This window comes from Spodoptera frugiperda, chromosome 21, assembly GCF_023101765.2.
Source record: "Spodoptera frugiperda isolate SF20-4 chromosome 21, AGI-APGP_CSIRO_Sfru_2.0, whole genome shotgun sequence".
NCBI classification, from domain to species: Eukaryota; Metazoa; Arthropoda; class Insecta; order Lepidoptera; family Noctuidae; genus Spodoptera; species Spodoptera frugiperda.
Window position 1 is genome coordinate 2,064,464 of NC_064232.1, and position 18,058 is coordinate 2,082,521.

General features: G+C 45.0%; 1 protein-coding gene across 2 annotated transcripts in view; it reads left to right on the forward strand.

Moving 5' to 3' along the window:
* The window catches only part of LOC118280315 (uncharacterized), a 227,547-nt gene extending 210,833 nt beyond the window's left edge, over nt 1-16,714 (forward strand). Inside the window, exons 11-17 of one of the 2 annotated variants that reach the window (XM_050702181.1) lie at nt 158-294; nt 1,875-1,973; nt 2,884-3,012; nt 9,598-9,717; nt 10,204-10,317; nt 10,858-11,000; nt 12,425-16,714. In XM_050702181.1, coding sequence (XP_050558138.1) covers nt 158-294; nt 1,875-1,973; nt 2,884-3,012; nt 9,598-9,717; nt 10,204-10,317; nt 10,858-10,955 — 697 coding nt within the window. In that variant the 3' untranslated portion in view covers nt 10,956-11,000; nt 12,425-16,714. Of the gene's footprint in view, nt 1-157; nt 295-1,874; nt 1,974-2,883; nt 3,013-9,597; nt 9,718-10,203; nt 10,318-10,857; nt 11,227-12,424 lie in introns of those variants that run through there. The other variant, XM_035600280.2, reaches the window with a different exon arrangement.
* The last annotated feature ends 1,344 nt before the right edge of the window (nt 16,715-18,058 follow it).

Here is an 18,058-nt window from a genome sequence, read left to right on the forward strand (position 1 = left end):
TCAACTCTTCAGCTGTTTTATAAGTGTTTAGAAAAGTGATGAAGGCAAATCTTTTGCCAACGATGCACATATGCCGTATAAGACAAGACACCTTGAAGCCGTAAAGGACTTAATTATGTAATATTTATAATGAACGTTACATATTTCCGTGTCGTAGCGAGTCGGGCCACGTGTGTGTGTCAGTATGGCGGCGCGGCGGCGGAGTACTGGAGCTGCAGCTGGGAGCCGCCCTCCACGACGCGCCCCACCACGCCTGCTCCACCGGGCATAGCGCGCCGCATGTCACGCTCCTGTGTAAGTATATACTACTTGTACTACCCTCCACGACGCGCCCCACCACGCCTGCTCCACCGGGCATAGCGCGCCGCATGTCACGCTCCTGTGTAAGTATATACTACTTGTACTACCCTCCACGACGCGCCCCACCACGCCTGCTCCACCGGGCATAGCGCGCCGCATGTCACGCTCCTGTGTAAGTATATACTACTTGTACTACCCTCCACGACGCGCCCCACCACGCCTGCTCCACCGGGCATAGCGCGCCGCATGTCACGCTCCTGTGTAAGTATATACTACTTGTACTACCCTCCACGACGCGCCCCACCACGCCTGCTCCACCGGGCATAGCGCGCCGCATGTCACGCTCCTGTGTAAGTATATACTACTTGTACTACCCTCCACGACGCGCCCCACCACGCCTGCTCCACCGGGCATAGCGCGCCGCATGTCACGCTCCTGTGTAAGTATATACTACTTGTACTACCCTCCACGACGCGCCCCACCACGCCTGCTCCACCGGGCATAGCGCGCCGCATGTCACGCTCCTGTGTAAGTATATACTACTTGTACTACCCTCCACGACGCGCCCCACCACGCCTGCTCCACCGGGCATAGCGCGCCGCATGTCACGCTCCTGTGTAAGTATATACTACTTGTACTACCCTCCACGACGCGCCCCACCACGCCTGCTCCACCGGGCATAGCGCGCCGCATGTCACGCTCCTGTGTAAGTATATACTACTTGTACTACCCTCCACGACGCGCCCCACCACGCCTGCTCCACCGGGCATAGCGCGCCGCATGTCACGCTCCTGTGTAAGTATATACTACTTGTACTACCCTCCACGACGCGCCCCACCACGCCTGCTCCACCGGGCATAGCGCGCCGCATGTCACGCTCCTGTGTAAGTATATACTACTTGTACTACCCTCCACGACGCGCCCCACCACGCCTGCTCCACCGGGCATAGCGCGCCGCATGTCACGCTCCTGTGTAAGTATATACTACTTGTACTACCCTCCACGACGCGCCCCACCACGCCTGCTCCACCGGGCATAGCGCGCCGCATGTCACGCTCCTGTGTAAGTATATACTACTTGTACTACCCTCCACGACGCGCCCCACCACGCCTGCTCCACCGGGCATAGCGCGCCGCATGTCACGCTCCTGTGTAAGTATTTACTAGCTTCTGCCAGCGACTTCGCCCACATTCTCAGGATAATAAGTATATGTTCTATTCCAAATTACAAAAATCCAGTCAAGCCGATCCAGCACTGATGACAATAGCTCTTATAACCGAAAATGTATGAAACTAGTTGAAAAAAGTTAAAATAAAGATTACCAGGGTCATAGGGGTGACCCTAGTAATCTTTATTTATAAAAACATAGCTTAACTGAGTCCGTTTCCACCAGTGCTAAGCTATGTGTACCAATGAATATGATTGGTGGAAGCCAAACGCATCCACAGCAACGTAGCACAGCACATCTCTGGTGGAAAAGCAGCGCAACAGACGGAAAATGCGTTTTCTCTATTACACGAGAGCTATTATAATTTATAACATTATCTTTATACGAGCTATTTTATTCTTTCCAGCGACGTCGCTATACCCGATGCGTTGTCCAATGCTGGGCCGCTACACGGTCGTGGACTCACTCGCCGACCGACGGAGAAGGCGGCAACAACTTACTATTGGTGAGATTTCACTTGGTATTAAAGTAGACCATATGGTATTAAAATAATTGCACGGTTGGTGCGGGAGTTGGCCGGCTGCCGAGCAACGTGTAGCGGGTTCGATTTCCGCTCGGAGCAACTCAAATTAAACCAAAACTTTGAACATTGTCCTTTGTGTTGTGGATGAATTTATAAACATACAAGTTAACATACACATGATACTCAGACCCAAAAAAAACAATTAATTGTGGATAACGCAAAGAGTAACTCCGGATCACAGAGTTGCTCCGAGTGGGAATCGAACACATTGAACGGCACCCGGTATAACTAGCCACCGCGCCAACCGTACAGTAAAATTATGAACTACTATATAATCAATACCATCAAATCATAATCAAGATGGTAGTTCTTCCTCCTCTTATTTACTCAATAAATAATATACAATGTGATAGGGGTGAGACTTCTAACCCGTTAAGGCTGAGTACTACATCTAATTTTATCGACAAAAAACATAATATGGGGGGTTGAAACCCCAATTGAAAATATTGAAAAATAGCGATTTTTTTCGGTAAAAATATTCAGAAATGATTTTTTTTTTCATCAATACATTATCAAACATATAAAAAAAGTAATGAATTAGTTAGCCAAGGTTATTAGCTATCGTTTGTTGTTTTTCTTTTGTTTCTACGACGCATACAACCTTTGATATCACATAAAGTAAAAAAAATATTAAAATAGCCATAATTTTTATGGGGGGGTTCAACCCCCTCCCCCTAAAAATTTTTGTTTTCCTCCCCCTAATTATTATTGTTGTCGATACAATTAGATGTAGTACTCAGCCTTAATGGGTTAGAAGTCTCACCCCTATCACATTGTATACATTTCGTATAAATCACTCAATAGTATAAAACCATATTTATTTCGTTCCCAGACGAGGCCACGGGCGAGGAGGTGGCGGAGAAGCCGGTGGAGTGCGTGATGGGGCACTACGACAGCGCCAGCGTCGGCTGCGGGGCCGCGCAGGACACCATCGTCTTCCAGTCCGCCTGTACCAGCGCCGGTACGTACTGTAACACTACAGTCTAGGTAGTTTAGAAGCCGGTGGAGTGCGTGATGGGGCACTACGACAGCGCCAGCGTCGGCTGCGGGGCCGCGCAGGACACCATCGTCTTCCAGTCCGCCTGTACCAGCGCCGGTACGTACTGTAACACTACAGTCTAGGTAGTTTAGAAGCCGGTGGAGTGCGTGATGGGGCACTACGACAGCGCCAGCGTCGGCTGCGGCGCCGCGCAGGACACCATCGTCTTCCAGTCCGCCTGTACTAGCACCGGTACGTACTGTAACACTACAGTCTAGGTAGTTTAGAAGCCGGTGGAGTGCGTGATGGGGCAGTACGACAGCGCCAGCGTCGGCTGCGGCGCCGCGCAGGACACCATCGTCTTCCAGTCCGCCTGTACTAGCACCGGTACGTACTGTAACACTACAGTCTAGGTAGTTTAGAAGCCGGTGGAGTGCGTGATGGGGCAGTACGACAGCGCCAGCGTCGGCTGCGGCGCCGCGCAGGACACCATCGTCTTCCAGTCCGCCTGTACTAGCACCGGTACGTACTGTAACACTACAGTCTAGGTAGTTTAGAAGCCGGTGGAGTGCGTGATGGGGCACTACGACAGCGCCAGCGTCGGCTGCGGGGCCGCGCAGGACACCATCGTCTTCCAGTCCGCCTGTACCAGCGCCGGTACGTACTGTAACACTACAGTCTAGGTAGTTTAGAAGCCGGTGGAGTGCGTGATGGGGCAGTACGACAGCGCCAGCGTCGGCTGCGGCGCCGCGCAGGACACCATCGTCTTCCAGTCCGCCTGTACTAGCACCGGTACGTACTGTAACACTACAGTCTAGGTAGTTTAGAAGCCGGTGGAGTGCGTGATGGGGCAGTACGACAGCGCCAGCGTCGGCTGCGGCGCCGCGCAGGACACCATCGTCTTCCAGTCCGCCTGTACTAGCACCGGTACGTACTGTAACACTACAGTCTAGGTAGTTTAGAAGCCGGTGGAGTGCGTGATGGGGCAGTACGACAGCGCCAGCGTCGGCTGCGGCGCCGCGCAGGACACCATCGTCTTCCAGTCCGCCTGTACTAGCACCGGTACGTACTGTAACACTACAGTCTAGGTAGTTTAGAAGCCGGTGGAGTGCGTGATGGGGCAGTACGACAGCGCCAGCGTCGGCTGCGGCGCCGCGCAGGACACCATCGTCTTCCAGTCCGCCTGTACTAGCACCGGTACGTACTGTAACACTACAGTCTAGGTAGTTTAGAAGCCGGTGGAGTGCGTGATGGGGCAGTACGACAGCGCCAGCGTCGGCTGCGGCGCCGCGCAGGACACCATCGTCTTCCAGTCCGCCTGTACTAGCACCGGTACGTACTGTAACACTACAGTCTAGGTAGTTTAGAAGCCGGTGGAGTGCGTGATGGGGCACTACGACAGCGCCAGCGTCGGCTGCGGGGCCGCGCAGGACACCATCGTCTTCCAGTCCGCCTGTACCAGCGCCGGTACGTACTGTAACACTACAGTCTAGGTAGTTTAGAAGCCGGTGGAGTGCGTGATGGGGCAGTACGACAGCGCCAGCGTCGGCTGCGGCGCCGCGCAGGACACCATCGTCTTCCAGTCCGCCTGTACTAGCACCGGTACGTACTGTAACACTACAGTCTAGGTAGTTTAGAAGCCGGTGGAGTGCGTGATGGGGCAGTACGACAGCGCCAGCGTCGGCTGCGGCGCCGCGCAGGACACCATCGTCTTCCAGTCCGCCTGTACTAGCACCGGTACGTACTGTAACACTACAGTCTAGGTAGTTTAGAAGCCGGTGGAGTGCGTGATGGGGCAGTACGACAGCGCCAGCGTCGGCTGCGGCGCCGCGCAGGACACCATCGTCTTCCAGTCCGCCTGTACTAGCACCGGTACGTACTGTAACACTACAGTCTAGGTAGTTTAGAAGCCGGTGGAGTGCGTGATGGGGCACTACGACAGCGCCAGCGTCGGCTGCGGGGCCGCGCAGGACACCATCGTCTTCCAGTCCGCCTGTACTAGCACCGGTACGTACTGTAACACTACAGTCTAGGTAGTTTAGAAGCCGGTGGAGTGCGTGATGGGGCACTACGACAGCGCCAGCGTCGGCTGCGGGGCCGCGCAGGACACCATCGTCTTCCAGTCCGCCTGTACCAGCGCCGGTACGTACTGTAACACTACAGTCTAGGTAGTTTAGAAGCCGGTGGAGTGCGTGATGGGGCAGTACGACAGCGCCAGCGTCGGCTGCGGCGCCGCGCAGGACACCATCGTCTTCCAGTCCGCCTGTACTAGCACCGGTACGTACTGTAACACTACAGTCTAGGTAGTTTAGAAGCCGGTGGAGTGCGTGATGGGGCAGTACGACAGCGCCAGCGTCGGCTGCGGCGCCGCGCAGGACACCATCGTCTTCCAGTCCGCCTGTACTAGCACCGGTACGTACTGTAACACTACAGTCTAGGTAGTTTAGAAGCCGGTGGAGTGCGTGATGGGGCACTACGACAGCGCCAGCGTCGGCTGCGGGGCCGCGCAGGACACCATCGTCTTCCAGTCCGCCTGTACTAGCACCGGTACGTACTGTAACACTACAGTCTAGGTAGTTTAGAAGCCGGTGGAGTGCGTGATGGGGCAGTACGACAGCGCCAGCGTCGGCTGCGGCGCCGCGCAGGACACCATCGTCTTCCAGTCCGCCTGTACTAGCACCGGTACGTACTGTAACACTACAGTCTAGGTAGTTTAGAAGCCGGTGGAGTGCGTGATGGGGCAGTACGACAGCGCCAGCGTCGGCTGCGGCGCCGCGCAGGACACCATCGTCTTCCAGTCCGCCTGTACTAGCACCGGTACGTACTGTAACACTACAGTCTAGGTAGTTTAGAAGCCGGTGGAGTGCGTGATGGGGCAGTACGACAGCGCCAGCGTCGGCTGCGGCGCCGCGCAGGACACCATCGTCTTCCAGTCCGCCTGTACTAGCACCGGTACGTACTGTAACACTACAGTCTAGGTAGTTTAGAAGCCGGTGGAGTGCGTGATGGGGCAGTACGACAGCGCCAGCGTCGGCTGCGGCGCCGCGCAGGACACCATCGTCTTCCAGTCCGCCTGTACTAGCACCGGTACGTACTGTAACACTACAGTCTAGGTAGTTTAGAAGCCGGTGGAGTGCGTGATGGGGCAGTACGACAGCGCCAGCGTCGGCTGCGGCGCCGCGCAGGACACCATCGTCTTCCAGTCCGCCTGTACTAGCACCGGTACGTACTGTAACACTACAGTCTAGGTAGTTTAGAAGCCGGTGGAGTGCGTGATGGGGCAGTACGACAGCGCCAGCGTCGGCTGCGGCGCCGCGCAGGACACCATCGTCTTCCAGTCCGCCTGTACTAGCACCGGTACGTACTGTAACACTACAGTCTAGGTAGTTTAGAAGCCGGTGGAGTGCGTGATGGGGCAGTACGACAGCGCCAGCGTCGGCTGCGGCGCCGCGCAGGACACCATCGTCTTCCAGTCCGCCTGTACCAGCGCCGGTACGTACTGTAACACTACAGTCTAGGTAGTTTAGAAGCCGGTGGAGTGCGTGATGGGGCACTACGACAGCGCCAGCGTCGGCTGCGGGGCCGCGCAGGACACCATCGTCTTCCAGTCCGCCTGTACTAGCACCGGTACGTACTGTAACACTACAGTCTAGGTAGTTTAGAAGCCGGTGGAGTGCGTGATGGGGCAGTACGACAGCGCCAGCGTCGGCTGCGGCGCCGCGCAGGACACCATCGTCTTCCAGTCCGCCTGTACTAGCACCGGTACGTACTGTAACACTACAGTCTAGGTAGTTTAGAAGCCGGTGGAGTGCGTGATGGGGCAGTACGACAGCGCCAGCGTCGGCTGCGGCGCCGCGCAGGACACCATCGTCTTCCAGTCCGCCTGTACTAGCACCGGTACGTACTGTAACACTACAGTCTAGGTAGTTTAGAAGCCGGTGGAGTGCGTGATGGGGCAGTACGACAGCGCCAGCGTCGGCTGCGGCGCCGCGCAGGACACCATCGTCTTCCAGTCCGCCTGTACTAGCACCGGTACGTACTGTAACACTACAGTCTAGGTAGTTTAGAAGCCGGTGGAGTGCGTGATGGGGCAGTACGACAGCGCCAGCGTCGGCTGCGGCGCCGCGCAGGACACCATCGTCTTCCAGTCCGCCTGTACTAGCACCGGTACGTACTGTAACACTACAGTCTAGGTAGTTTAGAAGCCGGTGGAGTGCGTGATGGGGCACTACGACAGCGCCAGCGTCGGCTGCGGGGCCGCGCAGGACACCATCGTCTTCCAGTCCGCCTGTACCAGCGCCGGTACGTACTGTAACACTACAGTCTAGGTAGTTTAGAAGCCGGTGGAGTGCGTGATGGGGCACTACGACAGCGCCAGCGTCGGCTGCGGGGCCGCGCAGGACACCATCGTCTTCCAGTCCGCCTGTACTAGCACCGGTACGTACTGTAACACTACAGTCTAGGTAGTTTAGAAGCCGGTGGAGTGCGTGATGGGGCAGTACGACAGCGCCAGCGTCGGCTGCGGCGCCGCGCAGGACACCATCGTCTTCCAGTCCGCCTGTACTAGCACCGGTACGTACTGTAACACTACAGTCTAGGTAGTTTAGAAGCCGGTGGAGTGCGTGATGGGGCAGTACGACAGCGCCAGCGTCGGCTGCGGCGCCGCGCAGGACACCATCGTCTTCCAGTCCGCCTGTACTAGCACCGGTACGTACTGTAACACTACAGTCTAGGTAGTTTAGAAGCCGGTGGAGTGCGTGATGGGGCAGTACGACAGCGCCAGCGTCGGCTGCGGCGCCGCGCAGGACACCATCGTCTTCCAGTCCGCCTGTACTAGCACCGGTACGTACTGTAACACTACAGTCTAGGTAGTTTAGAAGCCGGTGGAGTGCGTGATGGGGCAGTACGACAGCGCCAGCGTCGGCTGCGGGGCCGCGCAGGACACCATCGTCTTCCAGTCCGCCTGTACCAGCGCCGGTACGTACTGTAACACTACAGTCTAGGTAGTTTAGAAGCCGGTGGAGTGCGTGATGGGGCACTACGACAGCGCCAGCGTCGGCTGCGGGGCCGCGCAGGACACCATCGTCTTCCAGTCCGCCTGTACTAGCACCGGTACGTACTGTAACACTACAGTCTAGGTAGTTTAGAAGCCGGTGGAGTGCGTGATGGGGCACTACGACAGCGCCAGCGTCGGCTGCGGGGCCGCGCAGGACACCATCGTCTTCCAGTCCGCCTGTACCAGCGCCGGTACGGTCTGCCAACACTGGTCTATCATACACTAGCATATTCTTTCAAGGAATAGGGAACAAGCCCGCCGCAACCTCCCATACCGCAGCAACTCCTGTAAGCCAGGGTTCCAGTAGCTGCCTTACTACACGCCCTCTACCATTAGTCCACCCCGCGTTTTATTTTTATGTCTTTTCTATGCCATTTTATCTCTTTTATTTTCTATTTTTATATTTATGTCATTTTGTATCCTTCCAATGTCAATGTCCTATTTTATATCGTTTCTAATTCAAAATATCTATCTAAAAAAATCGAATAATAATAAAAAAATAATACATAAACCACAAAATCACGGTGCAGGGGACCAGGTCACTGACTATGTAAGACAAATACACGTCACCAGTGGCGGGTTAAAGAATAGGGAACAAGCCCGCCACATCCTCCCATACCGCAGCAACTCCTGTAAGCCAGGGTCTACAGTAGATACAACCATGAAAACACCGGAACACTGAAGTCCGCCGCGTCTCAGGGACATGAATTATTGTCTTGGATCGGAATAGGGGGCAAACGTGACGGGTCTCCTGATGGTAAGCAATAAACGCCGCCCATGGACACCGGCAATATCCGAGGAGTCACAAGCGCGTTGCCGACCTTTTAAAAGGAATGCGCTGTTTCTTGAAGCTTTGAAGGTCGTATCGGTTCGGATAGAATACATAATAAATAAATTTGACAAAATAGGGTAATTATTTCCTAAATTTTGTTTTAATATGTTAAAACATTAGACACGTACTTTTTCTTTTCTTACAGAATTAAATAGTTTCGGACGATACATTTATTTATATGACAAAATAAAAAAATACGTGTCTGATATTTTATCATTATCTAACTGACGGACTAATTAGATTTTTAATTTTCATACCCCGTCATCTAATGTCATTTGAATAATGAATGACTACTATATTTGAGCCAAGATCGATTTGAAATGTTTATAATCTAACCACGATGGTATAGCCACAATAAAAAATGTTGACTTTGACTTTGATTCTAGCTCCTTTCTGGTTTTCTGTCCTTATCTTATATTGGTATAGCCACATTAAAAAACGTTGACTTTGACTTTGATTCTAGCTCCTTTCTGGTTTTCTGTCCTTATCTTATATTGGTATATCCACAATAAACGTTCCACGTTGACTTTGACTTTGATTCTAGCTCCTTTCTGGTTTTCTGTCCTTATCTTATATTGGTATAGCCACATTAAAAAACGTTGACTTTGACTTTGATTCTAGCTCCTTTCTGGTTTTCTGTCCTTATCTTATATTGATTTCCACTTTTGTAACGTTCCAGTGTACACATGCTACGGCAGTTGGCGCGAGGGCAACCTGGGCCTGGTAGTGGCCGGCGCCGCGCGGCCCTCCTCCAGACCTCACGCCCTCTGCTTCCTCTACACCAACTATATCGCTAATGGTGAGTTACTCACAGATTTGTGACGACACACGACAAGTGACAGATGACAGAAGTCGCACATAGACGATCGACGAGCAAATCAACGGATGACGTCATAAATCCTACATCGCATATACGAAGTTTACATGCGAATAAACATGGATAAAAAATCCTAACGTGCAACAATTGGGTAAGCCGGTAAACGAGGGTCGGATCACCTGATGGTAAGCAATCACCGCCATCCATGGACACCCAAATGGGTGTTAGAAATTTAAGGGTTGCTGGGGAATCGGGGATTAGGAAGATTGGGAAGGGGGGTAATTGGGCCTCCGGTAACCTCACTCATACAAACACGAATACGAAACACAACGTAAACGTTGTTTCACGTCGGTTTTCTATGAGGCCGTGGTATCAATCCGGTTGATCCGGCCCATTCGTGCCGAAGCAAGGCTCTCTCACACACACAAATAATAAGTATTGCTGTCTATACTGTGTGTCTGTCCACAGACTCGTCTGGTACGGCGGTACAGTACCTGTCGCTGTCTGGAGTGTCCCGGTCGTGTGACCGCGCCGTGCTGCCCGGCCTGGCGGGCGACAAGGCGTACAACCTTACGCTCAATGGTAAGCTACTCATTATTATACTATTGCTATCTTTTTATTTAATTAACTCCATTTAGTGTGATGGTTGTTTCGTCAGTTTGTTCAGTAAATGCGACAGCTATGCGTAGTAAATAATAATTCGATGACCATTTCAAATACCGTTTCATTAAACAAATAAATAAAATTGTTTTCAGTAAGCAAACTTAGTCGATTTCATATTATTCACCGGAATTCTAAGTCACTTAATAAATCCATGTCTTTATTGAAAGGTGCTTTTTCATATAAGACATGCTATGCTCCATTGCTGTAGATCCGTTTGGCTTTTACCAATCATATTCATTGATAGACATAGCTTAGCACTGGTGGAAACGGACTCAGCTAAGATATGTTTTTTTTTTTATGAAAAGATGTGTGCTATGGATGGGTACTATCGATACATCGCATACTCGAGCTGCGCCACTTCACTCAAATAGTTGTTTTAAATATACTATATTTTAATTATTCATTTGACTAAGACCATTTTAATATCTCTTTATCTAATCATCACCCCTATCTCCACAGGTACGTGTGAGCAGAGTAGCAAGTACAACAGTGTAGCAGTGCGACTGTACCCAGCGTTAGTAGTCCTGCTGATACCCCTCGCGATACTAGCGCGGTGATACGCCGCCTACCGCTGAGGCGAGACGGGGCTCCCACTGCAAACGGTCTGAATATTTTCAGTTCATTTCTTTTACCTACTAAATGTCCCTTATACATTTCAACGAGAATAGAGTTATATGTCCCATTGAACGTAAAGATAGATAGAATTCTAGATGTTTTTCTTCTGCTAAATTCATTTATGTTATTCATAGCCGAATAAAATAGTAGATATTAATTTTCTTTATAATCATTTTACCTTTTATCTACATGTGATATAATTTTCAGTAAACTTCGTCAAGAAATACCGATTTTTGAAGTCGAAACTCCCATTTTTGAAGTCGGTTAATATACTAAACCCTGCTCTTGAGGCGCGCGCGGAAGAACTACCCTTGCTCGTGTAACAAACACTTCTCTGAAAACTGCATCAAAATCGGCTCAGTCAATCAGGAGATAATCGTGTACAAACATACATACATAGAACCTTGCTTCTTTTTTGAAGTCGATTAAAAATAAGTACTAATTTAATCAGCATTATGGCAAAAGTTTTATAATTAACATCATGTATATTTCTTTTACCGGTTTCGAAAGGACTTATTGAAAGTCGAATGTTTAAATCAAATATTTTTGGCCGAGTCCAGAATTGAATTTAATAACTAAATGCTAAAGATCAAAGTAGCAGATCTTTTTTTTAAAAGAAAAATCATCGAATGAGCCCTGGGTGAGGTGTGAGGGAGTGTCAGACTCTTGCCTGCACGGTTGGCGCGGTGGCTGGGCAACTGGCTGCCGTGCAACGTATAGCGGGTTCGATTCCCGCACGGAGCAACTCTTTGTGTGATCCACAGATTGTTGTGCCGGGTCTGGGCGTGATGTGTATGTGAACTTGTATGTTTGTAAACGCACCCACGACACAGGAGAAAATCCTAATGTGGGGCAACGTTTTATTAAAAAAAAAAAACAAAAAAAAACTCTTACTGACTAAACACCACCCTGTTCCTACTCCTGCTTAGAACCGGGGTAGATGGCTAGCCTCTTTTCACAAGTCACATGACAGTGGTATATCTTAATATAGAACCCAGTATTTTTTTTTAAATTTATTATAGTCAAATTCAGTAAAAAAATAGTTGTATTATTCCTAAATATACCAGATTACTTATTTTTAAGTAATAAATAAGCAAGATGTCTACAATCTCCCAGTGTTTAATTTAAACAAACAATAAGTTCAATTCCTGATTCTGGCAAAAATATAATTTGCTTTTATTGTAGAGCGCGGAACTAGCTGCATAATATAACTATAGCATATTACTATGTTATTAACCGACTTGAAAAAAGTAAGAGGTTTCTTAATGCGACCCACCGTCTTCATAAAAAAGACATAATATATCTATTAATATGTATTTGGGACTTTTAGTAGAAAATCAAGTTCGTTATGATTTAAAATTAATATCTTTTTATTATTGAAATTATATTACTTACCCTGGTATTTTTATAGAAAACTAATGCTGCGATATTTACCCGACTGCGCCAGAAGGAGGGTTATTTTATTAAGAAATACACTTAACAGTCACACTCAGAGATATTTAATAATTATTTTAACTATTCTTTAGTAACGATTTTGCACCTAAAACAATTGCTAAGGATTCCTTTAAGTAACCATTGAATGACTCTGAGTGCGGCGGTAAGACACTTTAACACTTTTGTAAAGCCGGCAACGCACTTGTAACTCCTTTGGTGTTTCGGGTGTCCATTGCCGACTCGTATCTAACCATCAGGTATCATATTATTTTCCGTCAATGAAAAAAAGTCCCTAAATGTACTCAATAGTGGACTAATTATTGAAATATGAACTTTATAACACAGGTATTACAATTGAAAATCAAGGAATATGGTATAATCATGTTGATATACATTAAGTTTTCTTAAGCCTCGGCAGCTTAGTAGGAATTTAAATTTATTACAATGGCAACACTCAAGTTTAACTGTCAAATGTGTTGAAATGTTGCCAGATTTAAGGTATTTTTTTTTTACTTTTTTTGTAGTTTTTTATATTTTTGGTTGTTTTTTTATTATTTTTTTTAATTTGTAAGTGGGAACTCTGTATAGAAATTTCTGATTGTGTGCTATATTATTAAAATATAAGTAAGGAAGGAACGAAACAATGTTTTTTTGAAACGAAGCAACGTGATTGTATTTGTATATATTATAAAAAAAAGATATAAATTTGAATAAACAGATGATATGACGATTTTTAATAAATAAATAAATAAATGTTACTTATCTAATTTAATTATTGTGTAATGACACGTTATTTAGAGATTTCATGAGAAAATTATTGATTGGTCGAGAACTCGAGTCGTCATAAATGTGACTATCGCGGATTCCCGAGTTCGGTTTTCGGGTTGGGCGAGAGTAATTTTCGAAAAATCTTCGATTTTCTTATGATTTAAATCTAAAGGCGTGCAAATATTTTTATTTTTTAAACATACTTAGGTAGTATATTAATACGGTCGCTGTCATACTTGAAATTCTACCAACAAACCGACGATTTGTCGCTGCAATTAGTCGCACGATTAGTCTTAGTTTAAATTTAAATAGAGCTATTTTGAAAGCTGTCCTAGACTCGCTGTGGTAGCAAGCATGCGACAAATCGCTGCGATTTTTTTGGTAAAGCACGTTTTATCTGCTTTCAGTATTTTTCGGCGTAGTAAGTTCGGCAGCTACTTTTAAAGAGATTGCTCAAAAATCGCGCGACTAAATTGTCGGGTTTGCGATTTTTTTTCAAATATGACATCGGTTTTTACTGTACAATATAATAAATATATAGAAAAGAACGCTTTCAAAGTATACACTGTATGCATAACGTAAATACATAGCTGAGGCCCATTTCTGGAGATAGGCGCTACGCTAAGCCATCTAAACCTTAGTTTAAAAATAATGACTGCATTTATTTTCATTTTAATATCATATTAAAATATTATATTTAGATTTTAGTAACTATTTATTTAAAAATGCAAGAAAAAATACCATAAATTCACACTAAGCGTCGGTTTATATCTGACGCAAAATACGTCGAGCGTATCATCGGTCGCAATGACGTATCATCGGTTGAGTGTGAACGGTCAATTGTTTTTCTATACATTTGTCTGTTCTGGCGTTACGCGACCGATGATACGCGACGCATGTTCCGTCAGATATGAACCGACCCTAATCTAATATTTTTTACCAATGTCAACACTTATTTTTATCTTATAAAATAAATAAATAGGCTCCTCAGTCCAGCAGTGGGCTCCAGCTACAAAATATACAGAAAATATAATTATAAGACTAATTTAGATAGAACTAAATGTAGATAAAAACTATGCTCAGCCGATTTTTCGATTAATTTTCGAAATACGTCCAAGTTTTTTCAAATTTTTTTCGTAAGTTTTTCGTGATTTTTTCGTAACTATTGCAGCTAAGAGAGTACGAAATGGGAACTTTTTACTAGTCATATCGATATTAAAATGTAGTATTTCATTTCAAATTGGGCAAAGTATAATTGTGTTTTTCAAAATTTTCAGTCGTATCAACATTTCGTATTGAGTATTAAATTATTCCATCCATAGCCATATTATATTAATACTTACTCTGTCTACTTTCGATGATTATCAGTTTAACATCAATTTGTTTACAAATATTGTAAAAATAAAATAAAAAATAGGTTCTCGGAAAAAAAAATATTTTAACAAAAAAAAGGTTCGTATTTCGTACTATATACATACATAGATATAATCTTAAAACTTTAATTTGTATGTAAACAAATATTTATTGAACTCTTCCTTTCTTTCTTTTTTGGGGTCAAAAACCAAAAAAAATAATAATATAGAGCAAATGTTGGTTTTGAGTCAGACAAAACATTATTTTAAAGTCAGCATCTAAATAACAGTGACCTGTGTTTGGCACAAGACTCTCAATCAAAAAAGATGTATTAGTTTAATAAGTATCTACCTACATGTCTACCTACCCCTTTTCGGTTAAAAGACGTGGCACTTTTTTAAAGTGTAATTCAAATAATATATCAATCGTCCAGTGACATAAAATTCCACGTTGAAAAAAGTATACATTGTATGCAACGCATTCGTGACACCTCTGGTGTTGCAGGTGTATTAAGGCTACGATATCCGCTTACCATCAGTATCCTTAGAAAACAAAACGAGAACGTTTGGTTCACGTTTGGCTCTGATTGGCCGGTTCGAATAAACCAACCTAATAGAGGGCTTAGTACGAGTTTTTATGCGTAACTAGCGTGCATTCGGGGCTCGGATTGGTTTGTTCATTTGCGCCGGCCAATCAGAGCGCCGAACGCGCCCTTGTTTTGTTTTCGTTCAACGTAAAGCAAACTCATACTAAGGATACAAAGCGCCGAACGCCGTCTCGTTTCGATTACTTTAAAAGTTTAGCAAACTCGAACGAAACTCAAGGATACAGACAGGCCGTAAGCCTTGTTGGTACCAATAGTAGCATAAAAATGTATCTTCACCCAGTACAGACCCCAATTCAAATATAATTTTCCGAATTCTTTATCTTCCTTTTAGCTTTTGATGCAAAAAAAAATCAATAATGACCAACAGTAGATATATAAATTATACATTTGCTCATAAAACTAACATACATAGTCGTTTTTTTTTTTTATTTTGGTATGTGATAACTATAACTCATAAGTACCCCTTTGCGCACGGCGTAACTTGTATAACATGCGACTTATAACATAACTGGCGAAAAATGGGTGTAACAATTAAAAAAAAACTTTAAAAAATGCGACTAAATCAGTCGACTTTTAGTCGCAAGTTCCGCCCGTGTGCAAAGGATGGAAACATTGTAAATATTATCAAGTTCCTGTAAGCTTTTAGTTGAACTCAAATTTTTCGTTTGTGATAATATTCTGGTTCAGAATGTCGATGCTTGCCTAACTAACTGATTTAAAAGACATATTATGTAGTCCGAGAGACTTTATGTACATAATTTTAGCTGGGTAACTTATGCAGTCTTGCGATTGAGTCGCGGTATTTTGTAATATATGCATATTTATAATTGCAATCCTGTATATTTGGTTACCAGTGATAGATAAAGTAATCTATTTAGTAAAATCGCACCCAATGCCAATGCGACTAAAATGTCGCGACCAATCGCAAGTGTGCAACTGACTATTAAAAAACGCATTTTTAAAAAAACTACAGGTTGAAAGTATTATTTTATAAATATAACCGGAGATAATAATAGTTAATAAATAATAATATTGATATTGAAGAAAAATAATTATTATACATAAATGAAGAACGAAAAAAATTTCATACAATCATTTTTATCGAAAAAAAATGTTTTTTTTAATAAAAAAAAACGTGTTTAAAATGCACTAAAATGTTAAAAAATTAAATTCACTTAGATTTGTAAGGGCTTTTTGTTTTTTATTTATTGTATTTATATTTAAATTTAATTAAATTTAAATTCGAGAAAGGCGGGGGATTTTCACATTGTGAATATGCACTTGAATTCTTATGTAAAAAAAAAATGTAATACTCTATTGGGGATGTACTTTCGCGTGTAAATATTTTCTTTTTTCTGCTAAATAAATTTTTGTGATATCAATTTTTTTTTGTTTTTTCATGTAAAATAAAGCATTGTATGAACGTTGTGTGGCGCTCCAAAAATTGTTTTCGATTTAGCCACGACATACGATTTGTAACTAATAATGTATAAGCCTATTATTATATTTTGATTACTGAAATATATTTGAAAAATAAAATTTTTATGTGTTTTATTTTCATCATTTTACCGTCCCGAAACTGTCTACAAAAAAAATACTTATTTGTCAAGTCACGGGTAAAACTCGCGATTGACGAATAAGTAAAAAAAAACCTAGCTCTACACTAGGATGTCCTCCCACGTTGTGGGTGCGTTTACTATCATACACTTTCACGAATTCAGGACACACAGATCGGAAAAGATTGTACACAATCACCCACAAAACAACGCTCAGCATCCAGTTGCCTAGCCTATGTATTATCATCATCATATCAGCCACAAGACGTCCACTGCTGCACATAGACCTCCCCTAATACTTCCAGGTAGGCCGGTTGGAAGCGTACTGCATCCAGCGGCTCTCTACGACCTTATCAGGTCGTCTATCCACCTTGAGGGTGAAAGTCCGGTGGCGCGTCCCAGGGACATCGTAGGCTTGGATCCCGCAACGAAATAAATCTGAAGAAATAATTCGAGAAGAAAAGAAAAGATAGTTTCCACTTCCCTCGGTGAAATTTTAACGCAGGAGACAGAATGACTTAAGCCTAAAGGTACAAAAAGAGATTGCACAACTGATAGAAGCCCAGTCGTCAAGTACAACGAAAATTATATTTAAAACTGTGTGTCCTATTATATTTGCTTTCAGTTATAGGTATGGCAGACACGCCTAAACGCACGGAAATTTGTTATAGATTCCACAAGGTCTGTAAAAAACGTAGGTATAATTTTCGTCTACACTGGAAATAGCTGTCCTACTTAATCTTCGAAAAAATCATTAGCATTCGTCAAAATGTGTAAATCAACAATGAGTCCATGTCTATGTCTATCCCACCCATTTCTGTGTCCCAGACAATTTCTGTGATTTTTTTAGATTTTTCGAAAATTCTCAGTTCTCAATATTAGGTGAGTCTGCAATTATTTTGCTTGGTATATGGCAATAGTAGGTACATGGGACTTTTGAAATAAGAAGACTCACCCCATATTACATGGGACTAATAAAATAAGAAAAAAGGTAAAAAATAAAACCAAGTAATATATTTTTTTCAATTTATTATTTTGTTCAATGTTAACCAATAAGTTTCTTAAGCAAGTTACAGTATAATAATAGCATAGCATAGTATACTCCCTCTAATAATAATGTACAGATCCCTCTGGGCTGGCCACGCGAACAAATTCCATTGAGGACCACAATATCTTGAGCCCTCAACTTCTTTGCTCGGCGACCGAAGAAGAACATTTTTTTAATAAATATATTAATTATTAAGTATTTTACAGAGTTACACAAACACACATAAAGTAAAAGGAAAGGAATTTATATATTATATATAATTTTGTGAATGATATAACG